This window comes from Cervus canadensis, chromosome 20, assembly GCF_019320065.1.
Source record: "Cervus canadensis isolate Bull #8, Minnesota chromosome 20, ASM1932006v1, whole genome shotgun sequence".
In the NCBI taxonomy this organism is placed as follows: Eukaryota; Metazoa; Chordata; class Mammalia; order Artiodactyla; family Cervidae; genus Cervus; species Cervus canadensis.
Genome location: NC_057405.1, coordinates 34,921,468 through 34,939,123, shown reverse-complemented (window position 1 = coordinate 34,939,123; position 17,656 = coordinate 34,921,468). Strand labels below are relative to the sequence as shown.

General features: G+C 40.1%; 1 protein-coding gene across 2 annotated transcripts in view; it reads left to right on the top strand.

Annotated features, from left to right (window-relative positions):
- Positions 1–17,656, top strand: part of LOC122422599 — a 374,287-nt gene that overhangs the window by 229,469 nt on the left and 127,162 nt on the right. For both annotated transcript variants that reach the window (XR_006263906.1, XM_043439035.1), the window contains exon 3: positions 4,927–5,020. Coding sequence is in view for 1 of the 2 variants with exons in the window: in XM_043439035.1 (XP_043294970.1) it covers positions 4,927–5,020 (94 nt within the window). In the remaining variant the exon portion in view is untranslated. The remainder of the gene's footprint in view (positions 1–4,926; positions 5,021–17,656) is intronic.

Genomic DNA, 17,656 nt, shown 5'->3' with positions numbered 1-17,656 from the left:
AGTATTCTTGCCTGGAGAATCCCATGGATAGAGGAGCCTGGCAGCTGCAGTCCATGGGGGTGCAGTAGTAGGACATGACTTAGCGACTAAACCACCACCACCAAAAAGCTACAACTTAACAGGTACAGTAACTTGAAGTCAACCTAACTCACCATCACCACCAGCGTAAGAGGCTGCAAAGGAAATGGTGAAGGACAGGAGGGGAGAACATCCCTGAGGGTTTACAACTACAAGCTGACTGTCCTGCAGATTTGCAGCCCAAAATCATGTCACTTCAATAACCCAAGAATGCTGAAGCCCAGATTTAGTTTAGAGCAGTCCTGAGCGGATAAAGACACATGGCAAAAGCAAGCAAACAAACAAAAAAGCTCACTACAGAACTATTTTATTGTAGGCTTTAAAAACTTTCCACAGATGATTTTCCAGAAAAAAAAAAGTGTAGCTCACAGTAAAAAATAACAAAGCACACAAGAAAGTAAAGCAATATGAGTGAAACTACCAAATAATAGAAACAAACTAGAAATGTCAGATGTTAAAATTAGTAGACAAAAATTACTTTTTTAATGTATTAAACTCTTTTAAAGTCTGAATTTCTTTTTTTGATTGATTAGTTTATGCATTTTTGGTTGTGCTGGGTCTTCGTGGCTATGTGAGGGCTTTCTCTAATGCAGTGAGCGAGGGCTTCTCTTGTTGTGGAGAAAGAGCTCTCAGTCCTCAGTATTTATGGCTCTTGGGCTGGAGAACCCAGGCTCAGTAGTTGTGATGCACCAGCCTAGATGCTCTGCAGCATGTGGAATCCTCCCAGACCAGGGATTGAACCCTTGTCTCCTGCATCAGTAGGCAGATTCTTAACCACTGGAGCACCAGGGAAGTCCAAGAATTATTATTTTTTGATTAATTAATTTTTTACTTGACTGCACAGGGTCTTAGTTGTAGCATGCAGGATCTTTAATTGCAGTGCATGAACTCAGTTGCAACAAGTGGGATCTAGTTCTCTGACTAGGGACTTGTCCCTGCCCTGCACTGGGAGCTCGGAGTCAGCCACTGGATGACCAGGAAAGTCCCAAGAATTTTTTTTAAATGTATACCAAAATTAAATAAAAAACAGGACTGTGAACATTAGAAAGCAAATGTCAACAAATTTCAAAAGACTGAATTCATATAGCATGTTTTCTTAGACCACAATGCTATTGCTTGTAGTAAAAATTTAAAGGAAAGCAATATTGTTTCTACATGTTTGATTATGAAGAAATAAATGTTTATAAATTGAATAGAAAAAAATATAGGCATTAGAAAATATTTTAAACTGGATAATCTTGAAAATACTACATTTTAATACTTGCAGAATATATCAAAGGTCAAACTTAGAGGGAAATGTATAGTTTACAAACAATAGAATTTAAAAAAGGAATGGCTGAAAATTAATTAACCAAACAACCATCCCAAGAAATTAGAAAAGAAATAGCAAAATAAAACCAAAGAAAGTAGAATGAAGGAAAAAGTGAATATGAGAACAGAAATAAATAAAATATAAGACAAACATAGAGAGGATTCAACAAAGCCACAAGATTGTTCTTACAAATCTTTGGAAAATCTTACGAAGAAAATAGATTTCTGGGTCCAAAATGGAACACAGAATCTACATATTTTTTAAGAAATCCATAGGAGAGTGTGATGTACAATCATGTTTGCCCATCAAACATATCAAAATCACTGACCTAAAAGACATACTCATTTTTAGCAAGAAATACTTATTTAATAGAACAAATTTCAAACACTTTGTAACGCCATCATGGCCACGAGAAACTTTTTCACCATCCGTATTACCATTTGCAGTGAAATAATTCCCATAACTTAGTTGAACCTGGTTAGAAACTCTAACCCACTAGGAATTGTTTTCTTCAGGTAAACATTACTCTTTTTACTTGTCCTTGCTCAAGTGCAAATGTCCCTTAGGAGGTAAAACAAAATCACTAACTGGTTTGTCACATTTCCCTTACTAGATACCTTCCTGCTATGCTTAGAGGCAGCAAGAGAGGTGGCAAAGTGGAAAGGAGAGGACCTGAAAGAGGAGAGAATGACTTTGGGTCACTCTGGTCCGAATAATGGTCCATGGTTTTAAGTTCATATGTACCTGACCCCAGATAGTTTCTGGTCAATATAGATGTGTTCTGAAAGTGTGACAATGAGTGGGAAGCTACAGTCTTTGGGTAGTTTTGGGCTCACTCAGTATCAGCCACAGAGTGTGTGCTTTCAAATTATGATCTTAATGATATCACTTATATGTGGAATCTGAAGTATGATACAAATGAACCTGTTTACAAAATAGAAATACACTCACAGACATAGAAAACAGACTTGTGTTTGTCAGAGGGGAGGAGGCTGAGAGGGGATGGGCTGGGAAGATGGGGTTAGCAGATATAAGCTTTTATATATAGAATGAATAAACAGCAAGGTCCTACTGTATAGCACAGAGAACTATATTCAATATTCTGTGATAATTCATAATGGAAAAGAATAAAAAAATTGTGTATGTGTGTACAACTGAATCACTTTGCTGCATAGCAGAGATTAACACAACACTGCAAATCAGCTCTACTTCAATTTAAAAATTATTCTAATCTTAGTGAAATGATAAATTGTTATATTTTCAAGGACCTTCAGTGTTACTGGTAGTGCTTGAAGCTAAGACTGTTAAATCCTTGAGAGTCAAAGATGTACTCTGTTGTGAACTGTAATTTAACTGAGCAGCAGAAAACCTGACGTATTCTCGGTGCTACAGTCTTGTGAGAGTAGCCCACAGTCCTGTACATCAAAAGGTCTGTGCAGTATTTAGGTGTTAACAGGGTATAAGAACAAAGGACACTAATTTGCAGTCTTGTCTTGAACTTGCAACACAGAAATGTTATTAATATTTTAGGGCACATCTGTGTTTAATAAATGCAGAGAAAGACACTGGGTAGAATTCAAGACCTCTTCCTAGGTATGGCACTAATAGATCAGCATTTGACTTAAGTTTATTTGCTTTTTAAAAAAACTCTAGACCACAGAATCTCCATGAATTAGATGGGAGGGCGGGGGAAATATCTTCCTTCACACCCTCAAAGAGCTAAATTTTAGCTTCTCAATTCCCAAGTCACATTAAACAAAGACCTATTACATGACTCTGTGAACATAGCCCCCAAAGTTATGACTTATTTTCCAATTTTATAAAAAGTTGTGGTTCCAACAGGAATGGTATTTGCAATTTAAAAAGATTAAGTATAGGTTATCATTGTCTCTTCTTCAGGATCCTTATTATCTCTCAACCTCTTGTTCAGATTATTCTTCTAGGAACTCACAGGCTTCCCTGGTGGCTCAGATGGTAAAGACTCTGTCTGCAATGCAGGAGACCTGGTTTCAATCCCTGGGTCGGAAGATCCCTCAGAGGAGGGAATGGTTACCCACTCCAGTATTCTTGCCTTGAGAATTCCATGGACAGAGGAGCCTGGTGGGCTACAGTCCTTGGGGTCACAGAGAGTTGGACACGACTGAGCGACTAATACACAAACACACAGTAACTCACAGTTTTGAAAGTGAATAGTTAGTATGACTGAGTTATACGCCCAGATTTTATCAGTGGTTTTTAAAGAAGGTCTATAATTTGCTTTTACTCCATCTCTGCTAACACTCCATCTCTGGAGTGTTAAGGTTGGGCAGTGAAGCCAGAATCCACAGCTTGGGCTGTAAAATCATCTGTGAGGCTCCAGTCTTCTGTTCTCAGAAGTTGCAACATTCAACAGCAGGTGAAGTTTATCTTTAACATCATCTCTTTTCCTTAAAGTCTCCATCGCCCTCCTCATGGGCTCAGCCTCCAACATGCTGCCCTCCACCTGCTGAATACCTTCTGACAACACTTCCAATCTGAATTGCTGTACTCAAATAATTCCTGGGGTTATGAACCTCTTTTCATAGCCCCATTTCTGGAAGGACCCTGATCTCAACTATGATCTGATAAGCTAATTTGTGTGAAGTGTTGGTAACCAAAATGATGTAGGGGTTACCTCCTTGAGGCTGGCAGTTACTCAGTTTCTAGAGAAAGGAAGTTGGTCTCAACCTATTGAAAGTTTTATTTGGACCTTGAAAAAATAGCATTAAATGACCAATTTTACCTTTAAGACATTCATGGATATTGAATCTTCTGAGAACTGTGGCTAGAAATATTGTATGCCATGATCAACAGTGACTTAAAAAAATCTAATAAAATTTAAAGAAACCCTCTCAGTGATTTTTTTAAGAATCAAAAATGTGTAATGATTTACTTTTCTTGTTTAAAATAAGCATTTGCATGTTAGAAAATCTTAGTCCATAAAATTCTTTGTCCGGTATATAAAATTATCACAACTTTAGTCCTTACTAGAAATGTGAATATATACAGAAATATGACAAGATCTATTTCCTAAGAAAGATTTGAAGATTAACATAAGTGGATAAAATATAAAGTCTTTGCAAGACTGCTCAAGTTGGTGATAGCAATGGGTTTATTCTCATACAAAATCACACTGTTTAAAAAAAAAAATAATCACACTGTTACCTGAGACTTCAGTGTTGGCAAAAACAACCTTTGATGGTTGAAGTCAGTATGTAAACAGTAACTATTCTCTCAATTCTAAATAAAGGTTAAAAATACTGATGTATTTAGTTAACATGTTTAGGTATTTTATTTTTTTAATTGGTAAGAAGAGGAATAAGAGTGCTTTAATTTCATGAATGAGGAAATGGAGCCACAGAAAGGCAAAGTGACTTTTCCATGGTCACAAAGGAGGACAGTGGCACATTTCCAATATATTTGATCTGTCCCTTGCTCAACTATGCTTCATTTAACCAGCTAGAGCACCAAAAACTCTGGGGTTTACTCACATCATTTTTTTTCTTTTTCAAAAAAAGGTGTGAAAGCCATCTCTAGAGTGTTAAGGTTGGGCAGTGAAGCCAGATGTGGGCAGATGGCAGACTGCATGGAAACAACCCTGACTCTTGCAAGGTCAGTAGAAGGCTGTGGGGTGTGCATTTGACATATTTGAGTCAATAACCTCTCAACAGTGGGAAGGAAGAGCCTCCCTACCTTCCCAGGACCACCCAGTATGAGTGAAAATATTTATTTCTGTAAATCCATGAAAGACCTGAAAAGGAGTGATAGTGAATATCAACACTTGTACTCTATTTTCACTGTGACCCATGCACTTGCCCTTCCATCACAGGGGCAGATTCACATGTGCCCAAGGAAATACATGTAGAGTGGTTCATTGTAACATTGTTACAACAGGAGGCAGAGGAAACAAGCTTGTGGTCCATTAGTAGGGTTATGGACAGATTGTGGTTTATCATTAATGGGAAACCTTAATGTGGTTAAAGCAAACGAATTAGATCTACAAGATTCCTTAAACCTCAAGAGCATAATGTGGAAAGAGATCAAATGAAACGGAAGGTCTTGGTATCTTCTGACACCACCAGTGGTGCCCCCGTCAACTGAAAAAAATGCTCAACCTGCAAGTTGAGAGTTATGTTTTATTAGGTGGACAAATCTGAGGACTTAAGCCCAGGACACAACTTCTCGGATAACTGAGAAAACTGTCCTGAAGAGGAAGGAGGGAATACCAATTTTTGCAGCAATGCCAGATAGTTGGAACAGAAGTTTACTGTTCATAAAAGAAAACCAAGTATCTCAAGCTAAGGAATTTAGCATTTTTCTATATATGGGAAGACGCAAGGCAAGAGTCTGGGCGCCCTGAAATCATTCCTTTGATGTGCACCTCAGCTGTAGGGGCCAGGATCCTGCTTTCTCATCCTGAGTTTCCTCAAACTGCACTGTTGTGGCTGGTTGCCATCTGATGATTCAGTGGTTCTGTTAGGAACTTTTGCAAGACAATCTCCATATTTGAAGTCTTTGATTTTATATTTTCTAGTACATCCTTCTATCTTGATCATCTATAACTGATTATTTAATAGAGTAATCAGTTTCTCTTTTCCACTATATCTGCTGATAATAATGCCAACTCTGATCAATTCTGGGTGCAAAATTCCCAGGAATACTGGGCTACATACTAAAATGTATTTAAGAAGAAAAATTAAATGTAAACCATTTATTAAAAAGGCACATTTGCCAATTAGGATTTTAAGCTTTTAAATTAATTTTTAATGGGAAATCATGTAAATAACTCAAACATCAAAGTATAAAAATGTATACAGGAAAAGCCTGGCCTGCTCTTGTCTCCTGTCTCTTATCTACTCAGTTCTCATTGCTCCAACAGATAAAACTGTTATTAATTTCATGTTATAATAGGTTTTCAAGTCAATTGGAGAGATGAGATAGCTATGCGGTCCTAGTTATTTATAGGAAAGTTTATATAAACATATTTATGGAGAAGCTGGTACATGTAAAACAATATGCCAATCCAACGTGAGTAAGACCCATTTTCTCCCACTGCAGAGCCTGTCATATAGTAAGGAAAATCAACAAATTCAACTGTAATAAAAGCCCCAGTACAATCAGTTTGAGGCCCATCCCATTGTCAGAATCCATGACAGGTCACAAGTCTGAACTTGGTTCAGAAAACATGATCGCCATAGCCATAACCATTAGAGATGTCCAAATAAGAGAACACAAAATTACATCTAATCTATTAAACACAAAATTACATCTGATTTATTTATTTCACACATTTGCTATAGTGTGAAATGATGGGTAGGATGCTGGCATGGAAGGGAAAGGCATTACAAATGGAAAAAGCCACATTAGCAAGCATACGGAGGCTGGGAGAACATGGGCACAATCGAACTCTAGGTACCTTGTTTTGGTTGAAGGGTAGTATATAGCTGACAGTTTGTTTATAGTTTGGGAAATAATGAGACAAGTCAGGAAAGTTTAATTTGAGACCTGCGTGTTATGGGAAATCCGTAAGTCCTGTGGTAGGCAGTTTGTTTAATGCCATGTGTACGGGGAAGCTATTGAAAGTTTTTGCGCAGGCATGCTCATGGCTGGACTCCAGAAAGAGTAATATTGTGGCAGGGTAAACTTGAACTGGAGAAACTGGTACATATAAAACAATGTGCTAATCCAAGATGGGTAATGTTAAAAAAAAAAAAATGGTTCTCAAAAAAATTTAGTTGGGGCTGGATGAATATGTGTTGGGTTGACTGTAGTTGACACCTATTTTTTATATATATATAATCATTAATAGCATAGTATTTCAATGTCAAAAATATCCTAGTTTGGATAATGATGTATTCATCTGCTTCTCCCTAGTTGAGAGATTTTTACAGCATTCCAGGTACTTGAAATTCATAACTGGACCTTCACACAGATATTTTTAAGACATAGGCATTAATCTTTATGATGCTTGGTAATAAGATATGTTGTTGTTATTCAGTCACTGAATCGTGTCTGATTCTTTTTGGTCCTGTAACACACCAGGTCCTCTGTCCTCCACTGTCTCCGGGAGTTTGCTCAAATTCTTGAGTCAGTGATGCTCTCTAACCATCTCATCCTCTGTCATCCCCTTCTCCTTTTGCCTTCAGTCTTTCCCAGCATCCAGGCTTTTCCAATGAGTTGGCTCTTTGCGTCAGGTGGCCAAAGTATTGGAGCTTCAGCTTCAGCATCAGTCCTTCCAATGAATATTCAGGATTGATTTCCTTTAGGATTAACTGGTTGGAACTCCTTGCAGTCCAAGGGACTCTTAAGATACAAGGACAACAGAAAAGAGCTTATCAAAATATCAGTTTAGGGTTTTCAATCCACTACATAAGAGGGAGATTGGTGGCACCAAGAAACAAAATAGGGAAGTTAGGAGAAAGAGCTAGTTTAGAGATAGTGTAAGAGATATTTTTTGGTTACCTACCCCAAACTTTCCCTTACCCACTTCTTTCTGGCTAGGAGAAACCCAAAATTGTTTAGTTATTCACCTTTTGCTGCATAATTATATTCCTAGGGAAAAGGAATCTAGATTAGCTCAGTTGGTAAAGAATCCACCTGCAATGCAGGAGACCCCAGTTCAATTCCTGAGTCAGGAAGATCCCCTGGAAAATGGATAGGCTACTCCCTCCAGTATTCTTGGTCTTTCCTTGTGACTCAGCTGGTAAAGAATCTGCCTGCAATGTGGGAGACCTGGGTTGGGAAGATCCCTTGGAGAAGGGAAAGGCTACCCACTCTAGTATTCTGGCCTGAAGAATTCCATGGACTGTATAGTCCGTGGGGTCACAAAGAGTCAGACATGACTGAGTGACTTTCACTTTAAGCTAATCATAGTAATTCTTTAATCGCTGTCAGTGATTGGTGTGGGAAGAGTCTAGCTCTGACCAGTGAGATGGGAGAGAAAGCCTAATGGGAGGGAACTTACATGAAAGTTGAAAGTGAAAAGTGAAAGTGAAGTCGCTCAGTCGTGTCCAATTCCTTGCAACCCCATGGACTGTAGCCTTCCACGCTCCTCTGTCCATGGGATTTTCCAGGCAAGAGTACTGGAGTGGGTTGTCATTTCCTTCTCCAGAGGATCTTCCTGACCCAGGGATCCAACCCACGTCTCCCGCATTGTAGGCAGGCGCTTTACTGTCTGAGCAACCAGGGAAGTTACAGTGTATAGTGCAGTGAAGTCGCTCAGTCATGTCCGACTCTTTGCAACCCCATGGACTATAGCCTACCAGGCTCCTCTGTCCATGGGATTCTCCAGGCAAGAGTACTGGAGTGGGTTGCCATTTCCTTCTCCAGGGGATCTTCCCAACCCAGGGATCGAACCCGGGTCTCCTGCATTGCAGGCAGACACTTTAACCTCTGAGCCACCAGGGAAGCCCACCAGGGAAGTTATTAGTTCTCAAAAAGAAATGCAAGAGAGAGATAGAATCTCTGTTCCTGCCTTCAGACATTGGCATGAAAAGAAACAGGACCTGAAGCTACTTCTGTCATCTAGGATCAGAAGAGTGTGCCTAGAGATGTGCTGAGAAAGATGCAGTGATAAGATAAAGAGATGCGGGTGATATTACTGGGTGATACTGAATTAACATTTATGGAGACTTCTTACCCCAGGACTTCTTGTTATATGAACTGGGGGATCCTCTTACTGTTAGAACATTTTCCATCATATCTTCTATTACTTGTATCCCCCAAATTCTCCTGATTCAGAGGTAGGTGCTGGGATGGATTAGGGAGGAAAGAAGTTTGAGTTTGACTTCTGATTAAAGTCTGAAGCTGGAATAAGGACTTGATCATCTAAACTTCCATAGTGTTTCGTCTATCCTGCTTGTCTCTTTTCCATTTCCAACCAGTACTTAGACATCAAAGTAGAGTCTCTCCCATGAGATTATAAACACTGCTAGATTAAATTCAGTTTCAGATTCATGCTTTATTTTGCAGTACAAAGATCAATTCTTATATAATGGAAGACCTTAATAAATATTTCTTCAGGTAATTAATGAATACCTTGAACAAAATTAAGTAAGGCACTTAGAGGATAGACTGTCCCAGGTGTCAAAAATGTGTTCTTTAGCAATATTACTGGGGTAGGCTATTAGTCAGAGATATTTGAGAGAAGGTTGTAGGTATATCTGTCATTTTATAGCCTAAACTGCATGGATAATTTTGGCATAGAAATTAATTGTTTTCTCAGGATGATTAATCAAAATCTGTAAAAGTATTTTAATAACTAGACACACTTTTCTGGAGAAGTACAAGAAATGAAGACTTGGTCTCAATAAAATAGACACAAAGAACTTTAAAATCTACTTCACTAGGAATGATGAGGATAAATAATCTAACATATGTTAAAGCACTGTGGGCTCTTTAGAAACTGCTATATGAATCAAATATAAATACTAATGATCCATATTGGCAGTCTGCCAGCTTTTCAACGGAGTTACATTGATGCCTATGTTCCAAAAACATAATTTCAAAACATAAAACTTTTATTCCAGAAAGTTTTAAAAAACCAATACATAGAATTACAAACAATGGTTATTTCTTTGTTATTGTTGTTGTTCAGTCACTAAGTGGTGTCCGACTTTTTGGGACCCCATGAACTGCAGCACACCAAGCATCCCTGTCCTTCGCTACCTCCCAGAGTTTGCTCAGACTCATGTTCATTGAGTCGGTGATGCCATCCAACAATCTCATCCTCTGTCACCTCCTTCTCCTCCTGCCTTCACTCTTTCCCTGTATCAGGGTCTTCTTGAATGAGTCAGCTGTTCACATCAGGTGGCCAAACTATTTGAGCTTCAGCATCAGTCCCTTCAATGAATAGTCAGAGTTGATTTCCTTTAGGATTGACTGCTTTGATCTCCTTGCAGTCCAAGGGACTCTCAAGAGTCTTCTCCAGCACCACAACTTAAAAGCATCAATTGTTCAATGCTTGGCCTTCTTCATGGTCCAACTCTCACATCTCTACATGACTCCTGGAAAAAAAATAGCTTTGACTATATGGACCTTTGTTGGCAAACTGATGTTTCTACTTTTTAATATGGTGTCTAGGGTTCTCATAGCTTGTCATCCAAGGAGCAAGAGTCTTTTAATTTCATGGCTGCAGTTACCGTCCACAGTGATTTTCGAGCCCAAGTCTGAAAATCTGTCCCTGTTTCCACTTTTTCCCAATATATTTGCCATGAAGCAATGGGACCAGATGCCAAGATCTTAGTTGTTTGAATGCTGAGTTTTAATCCAGTTTTTTCACTCTTCTCTTTTACCCTGATCAAGATGCTCTTTAATTTCTCTTCACTTTCTGCCATTAGAGTGGCGTCATCTGCATATCTGAGGTTGTTGATATTCCTCCCAGCAATCTTGATTCTAGTATATGAGTAATCCACCCTGGCATTTGTCACGATGTTCTCTGCATAGAAGTTAAATAAGCATAATAACAATATACAGCCTTGACGTACTCCTTTTCCAATTTTGAACCAGTCCATTGTTCCATGTCTAGTTCTAATGGTGGCTTCTTGACCTGCATACAGTTTTCTCAGGAGACAGATAAACTGGTCCAGTATTCCCATCTCTTTAAGAATTTTTCACAGTTTGTTGTGATCCATATATTCAAAGGCTTTAGCATAGTCAATGAAACAGAAGTAGATTTTTTTTTCTGGAATTCCCTTGCTTTTTCTATGATCCAGTGGATGTTGGAAATTTGATGTCTGGTTTCTCTGCCTTTTCTAAATCCAGCTTGAACATCTGGAAGTTCTCAGTTCATGTACTGTTGAAGCCATCCTTGAAGAATTTTGAGCTTTACTTTGCTAGCCTGTGAAATGAGTACAATTGTATGATAGTTTGAATATTCTTTTGCATTACCTTTCTTTGGGATTGAAGTGAAACCTGACCTTTTCCAGTCCTGTGGCCACTGCTGATTTTTTCCACATTTTGCTTGCATATTGAGTGCAACACATTAACAGCATCACCTTTCAGGATTTAAAATAGCTCAACTGGAATTCCTTCACCTCCACTAGCTTTGTTTGTAGTCATGCTTCCTAAAACCCACTTGATTTCACACTCCAGGATGTCTGGCTCTAGGCGAGTGATCACACCATCATGGTTATCTGGGTCATTAAGATCTCTTTTATATAGTTCTTCTATGTATTTTTGCCACCTCTTCTTAATATCTTCTGCTTCTGTTAGGTCCATACCATTTCTGTCCTTTATTGAGCCTATCTTTGCATGAAATGTTCCCTTGGTATCTAATTTTCTTAAAGAGATCTCTAGTCTTTCCCATTCTATTATTTTCCTCTATTTCTTTGCATTGATCACTGAGGAAGGCTTTCTTATGTCTCCTTGCTATTCTTTGAAATGCTGTAGACCCAACAGAGACTGAGCCAGACCTGCCTTTGAGTGTTTGAGTGTCTTCTGCAGAGGCACGGGTCAGCAGAGGCACGTTTCCAAGGCAAGCCTGCCACAGAGACAGGGGTTCTGGCTGCAGCAGACCTGGGTCATGCAGCATTACCCACCATAGAACTGCCGAGCAGACAACCCACAAACTGCAGACAAATATGCCAAAGAAATTCTCACACTGAATTTTCTAGAACTGAAAGTTCTAGGACCCACAACAGATTTCCCAACCTGGGGATCTGGCAAAGGGACTGAGAAGCCCCAGGGAATTTGACCTTGGAAGCCAGTGGGATTTGATTACCGAACTTCCACAGGACTGCAGAAACAGACTCTTGGAGAGCACAAACAAAAACTTGTGTGCACCAGGACCCAGAAGAAAGGAGCAGTGACCCCACAAGAGACTGACCCAGACTTGCCTGTGAGTGTCTAGGAGTCTCTGGTGGAGGCATTGGTTGACAGTTTGGCCTCAGGCCAAACAACAGGGAGGGAACACAGCTCCACCCATCAACAGAAAATTGGATTAAAGATTTACTGAGCATGGCCCTGCCCATCAGAACAAGACCCAATTTCCCCCACCCCCACCCCAGTGAGTCTCTCCCACCATGAAGCCTCCATAAGCCTCTTATCCTGATTCATCAGAGGGCAGGCAGAATGAAAACCACAGTCACAGAAAACTAACCAAATTGATCACATGGACCACAGCCTTGTCTAACTCAATGAAACTATGAACCATGCCATGTAGGACCACCCAAGATGGACGCGTCATGGTGGAGAGTTCTGACAAAACGTGGAGAAGGGAATGCCAAACCACTTCAGTATTCTTGCCTTGAGAATCCCATGAACAGTATGAAAAGGAAAAAGGATAGAACTCTGAATGATGAACTCCCCACATCAGTAGGTGCCCAATATGCTACTGGAGAAATAATTCTAGAAACAAAGAAGAGATGGAGCCAAAGTGAAAACAGTGCCCAGTTGTGGATGTGACTGGTGCTGGAAGTAAAGTCTGATGCTGTAAAGAACAATATTACATAGGAACCTGGAATGTTAGGTCCATGACTCAAGGTAAATTGAAAGTGGTCAAATAGGAGCATCAACATTTTAGGAATCAGTGAACTGAAATGGACCAGAATGGGTGAATTTAATTCAGATGATCATTATATCTACTACTGTGGGCAGGATTACCTTAGAAGAAATAGAGTAGCCCTCCTAGTCAACAAAAGAGTCTGAAACACAATACTTAGGTGCAATCTCAAAAATGACAGAATGATCTCTGTTCGTAAACCATTCAGTATCACAGTAATTCAAATCTATGCTCCAACACTAATGCTGAGAAGCTGAAGTTGAATGGTTCTATGGAGATGACTTGCAAGAACTTCTAAAACTAACATTAAAAAAAAAAATGTCCTTTTCATCATAGGGGACTGAAATGCAAAAGTAGGAAGTCAAGAGATACCTGGAGTAACAGGCAAATTTGGCCTTGGAGTACAAAATGAAACAGGGAAAAGGCTAACAGAGTTTTGCCAAGAGCACACTGGTCATAGCAAACACCCTCTTCCAACAGCACAAGAGACAACTCTACACATGGGCATCACCAGATGGTCAATACCAAAATCAGACTGATTATATTCTTTGCAGTCGGAGATGGAGAAACTCTATACAGTCAGCAAAAACAAGACCGGAAGCTGACTGTGGCTCAGATCATGAACTCCTTATTGCCAAATTCAGACTTAAATTGAAGAAAGTGGGGAAAACCACTAGACCATTCAGATATGACCTAAATCAAATCCCTTTTAATTATACAGTGGGAGTGACAAATAGATTCAAGGGATTAGGTCTGATAGACAGAGTGCCTGAAGAACTACAGACAGAGGTTTGTGACATTGTATAGGAGGCAGGGATCAAGACCATTCCCAAGAAAAAGAAATGCAAAAAGGCAAAATGGTTGTCAGAGGAGGCCTTACAAATAGCTGAGAAAAGAAGAGAAGTGAAAGGCAAAGGAGAAAAGGAAAGATTACCCATCTGAATGCAGAGGCCACATGGAGGAGTACAAAGGATGCCAGCTGATAGCATCAAAGCCCCATACATATGGGTGAAGCTATTTGGACCCTCCTGCCTACCCCAGTCACTAACTAAATGCAGACACGGGGGTAAACCCAGATGAGATTAGTAGAGAGGTATCCTGTGAATCCACAGAATTGTAAAAAAATAATAAGTCATTATTCTTTTAAGCCACAAAATTTGGAGTGGTTTAGTATGTAGTAATAGATAGTTGGGGATAAGGCAATGGCACCCCACTCCAGTACTCTTGCCTGGAGAATCTCGTGGACGGAGGAGCCTGGTAGGCTGCAGTCCGTGGGGTCGCTAAGAGTCGGACACGACTGAGCGACTTCACTTTCACTTTTCACTTTCATGTATTGGAGAAGGAAATGGCAACCCACTCCAGTGTTTTTGCCTGGAGAATCCCAGGGATGGCGGAGCCTGGTGGGCTGCCGTCTATGGGGTCGCACAGAGTTGGACATGACTGAAGCAACTTAGCAGCAGTAGCAGCAGCAGCAATAGATAGCTAATACAGAGGGTATTCATTATATTCTGCTACAGAAAAGGTCAGCCAAGGAGAGATGAAATGCTTGTCATCCTTCAGATTTAACTCTATGTTAATTGTGAACTATGATCACTACATGTATGTTTTACATGCGGTTAGATGAGATAATATCAGAAGCTGGATGTACCAAATCGAGGAATATTAAACTCTGGCTTGGCTTGTTTTAATGCAATTTTTAATGCAATGTTTATTGTTATCAACAATAATAATGCACCAATTAAAAGCTTTTAATGCATTCCAGTCTAATACTAAATCAAATGAGATACCAGGATACCAGAGACAACCCATAACTCTCCCAGGAAAAGAGAACATCTGGTTACATTAGCCATAATCCAAAAGGAAATTCTGATCATCAAACAATCAGGGTTCTACCAGTGCTGTGCAAAATTCAAACAGGAAGATCTTGAAACGCCTCAAAATCCTGCTGGTCCCAAACTGGGCACATGGGAAATGTTGTTTCTCATTGTTCCTGGACAATAGCAGTTAAAATATAGCTTTATGAACTTTCACCTACATGGTGAAAGAGGTGTAAATTCTCTTAATAGTAAATATATTTAGGTTTGTCCTTCATGAGATTAATGGTTTTTTAAATCTGTGATAATCTCCTCTCCCACTGCACCCTTCAGAGCATTAGAGCACGTGTAAGTTCAAAGTCTTCCTGCGCCCACACTGAGAACCGTTGAAGGCATTTTGATAGACTCCTTACCACATTTATGAAATCTAAGACTTTTCTTATGCTTTCTTTCCTTGTCCTAGAATGTTGTACCAAAATGGAAAGTTAGAGACCCAAATTGATTTTTGAAAGGTAGAAGGGAAAAGTGTCGTGTCCTAAGGCTGTTTATAATTCCATTTTCTCTAAGTACATGAGCTTTCTATCTGTGCAGTAGCTGACTTTCAAAAAGACAGAAAGGCTTTGAAACTACTTCTACCTAGGAACGAGTGTTAAGAAACTGGTTTTCTCCAGTGTCCTGGCTAAGTACATGAACACACAGTGACATGTGCACACAGACACACTTAGACACACCCACACATTTTTCAGATGAGTATTTGGAGGGTAGTTAGTAAGATATTTTTTGGTTGAGGCTACCATCAGATTTTGGAAATGTGTTGTAACTGGTAATACGATCTGCATCCTAAGTGTAGTGTTTCTGGCAAATGTAAGTCATCAGGAAGGCAAAATGCAGCACCCTGTACATAACGGGATTATTTAGATAAAAGCCCACTATGCCTGCAATCCAGAGAAGGCAGTGGAACCCCACTCCAGTACTCTTGCCTGGAAAATCCCATGGACGGAGGAGCCTGGTAGGCTGCAGTCCATGGAGTCTCTAAGAGTCGGACACGACTGAGCAACTTCACTTACACTTTTCACTTTCATGCATTGGAGAAGGAAATGGCAACCCACTCCAGTGTTCTTGCCTGGAGAATCCCAGGGACGGGGGAGCCTGGTAGGCTGCCGTCTATGGGGTCGCACAGAGTCGGACACGACTGAAGCGACTTAGCAGCAGCAGCAGCATGCCTGCGATCATGAGAACAAAGGAAGTGGGCATCCCCAGCTCAACCAACCACTCTCACCTCCGTGAAATCCTCTATCATGGAAGTCTTTTTTTCCCCCAAAGCATTGTTTTTTAGACTTTTACTTTCCTGATTCTTTTTCTGAACTGAATAATGTGAAAGTTTCTTTGTAGTGATTAATTTGGTGAGTATCACAATGTATTCACACATAGGACTGTGTGGAAATTTCTATCTGACATAAGTCCTGGCATTTGCAATTTGAACTTTTTCTTATACTTTTGTAAATCTAAGTATTCTTTAAATACACTTACATAAATACACACACACACACATACACAGTCTCACATATACTCAGGGGAATAGTTCCTGAACATTAAAAACTACTGATATCACTGTTGAAATTCAAACTCTTCAGTGTTTCAAAATCCTTCATATGATCAACTTAAATTCTTGTACAGAGATAAAATTTGCCTCAAATTAGACGGAGGAGGGGAAGAAAAGGTGACAAAAGATAAGGCCTGGAATTCAAAACCCATGACTAGATTCACTAGTTAAATTGGAAGATCGTCAATTAGATAAAAATCCTCAGGAAAAAAAAAATACAAGAATGAGTTTTTTAAACCTAGAAGAGGGATTGGTGTGGTCACAGTGATAATAAACCCGATTGGGACCGTCACTTCCAGTTACTGACAGAATCAAGGGACGAGTTAACCTTTCTCAGGAGAATGTTAGAAAATCCTTTTTTTCTGTAGGAAACATGTTCTTTTATCAACAGATTAGAAACATCACAAGCCACAGGCTATTAAATAGATCGTCCCTTGGCTCTCATTCAGTTCTAGTTCCAATTTTCTCTGCATATCTGAGCAAAGATACAATCCTTGGTGCGTGTCCACCCTCAGCACATGGAATCTGTGTTATTTAGTTCACACTGAGAGTCATCCTGGGTACACCTGAATGTACCACAGCCTGACAGCCTGCATATTACACACACACGTGACAACCTGACGGCCTACGTAGTACACACACACGTAACAACCTGACGGCCTACATATTACACGCACACGTGACAACCTGACGGCCTACATGCTACACACACACGTGACAACCTGACGGCCTACATGCCACACACACACGTGACAACCTGACGGCCTACATGCCACACACACACGTGACAACCTGACGGCCTACATGCCACACACACACGTGACAACCTGACGGCCTACATGCCACACACACACGTGACAACCTGACGGCCTACATGTTACACACACATGTGACAACATGACGGCCTACATGTTACACACACACATGACAACCTGACGGCCTACATGCTACACACACACACGTAACAACCTGACGGCCTACACAGTATACACACACGTAACAACCTGACGGCCTACATGCTATACACACACGTAACAACCTGATGGCCTATATGCTACACACACGTGACAACCTGACGGCCTACATGTTACACACACACGTGACAACCTGACGGCCTACATGCTACACACACACGTGACAACCTGACAGCCTACATGCTACACACACACGTGACAACCTGACGGCCTACATAGTACACACACATGTAACAACCTGACGGCCTCCATAGTACACACACATGTAACAATCTGACAGCATACATGCTACACATATGTGTTTTGAGGGATTCTTTTTTTGAGACTTTTTTTTTCAATTATTTTTGGCTGCTCTGC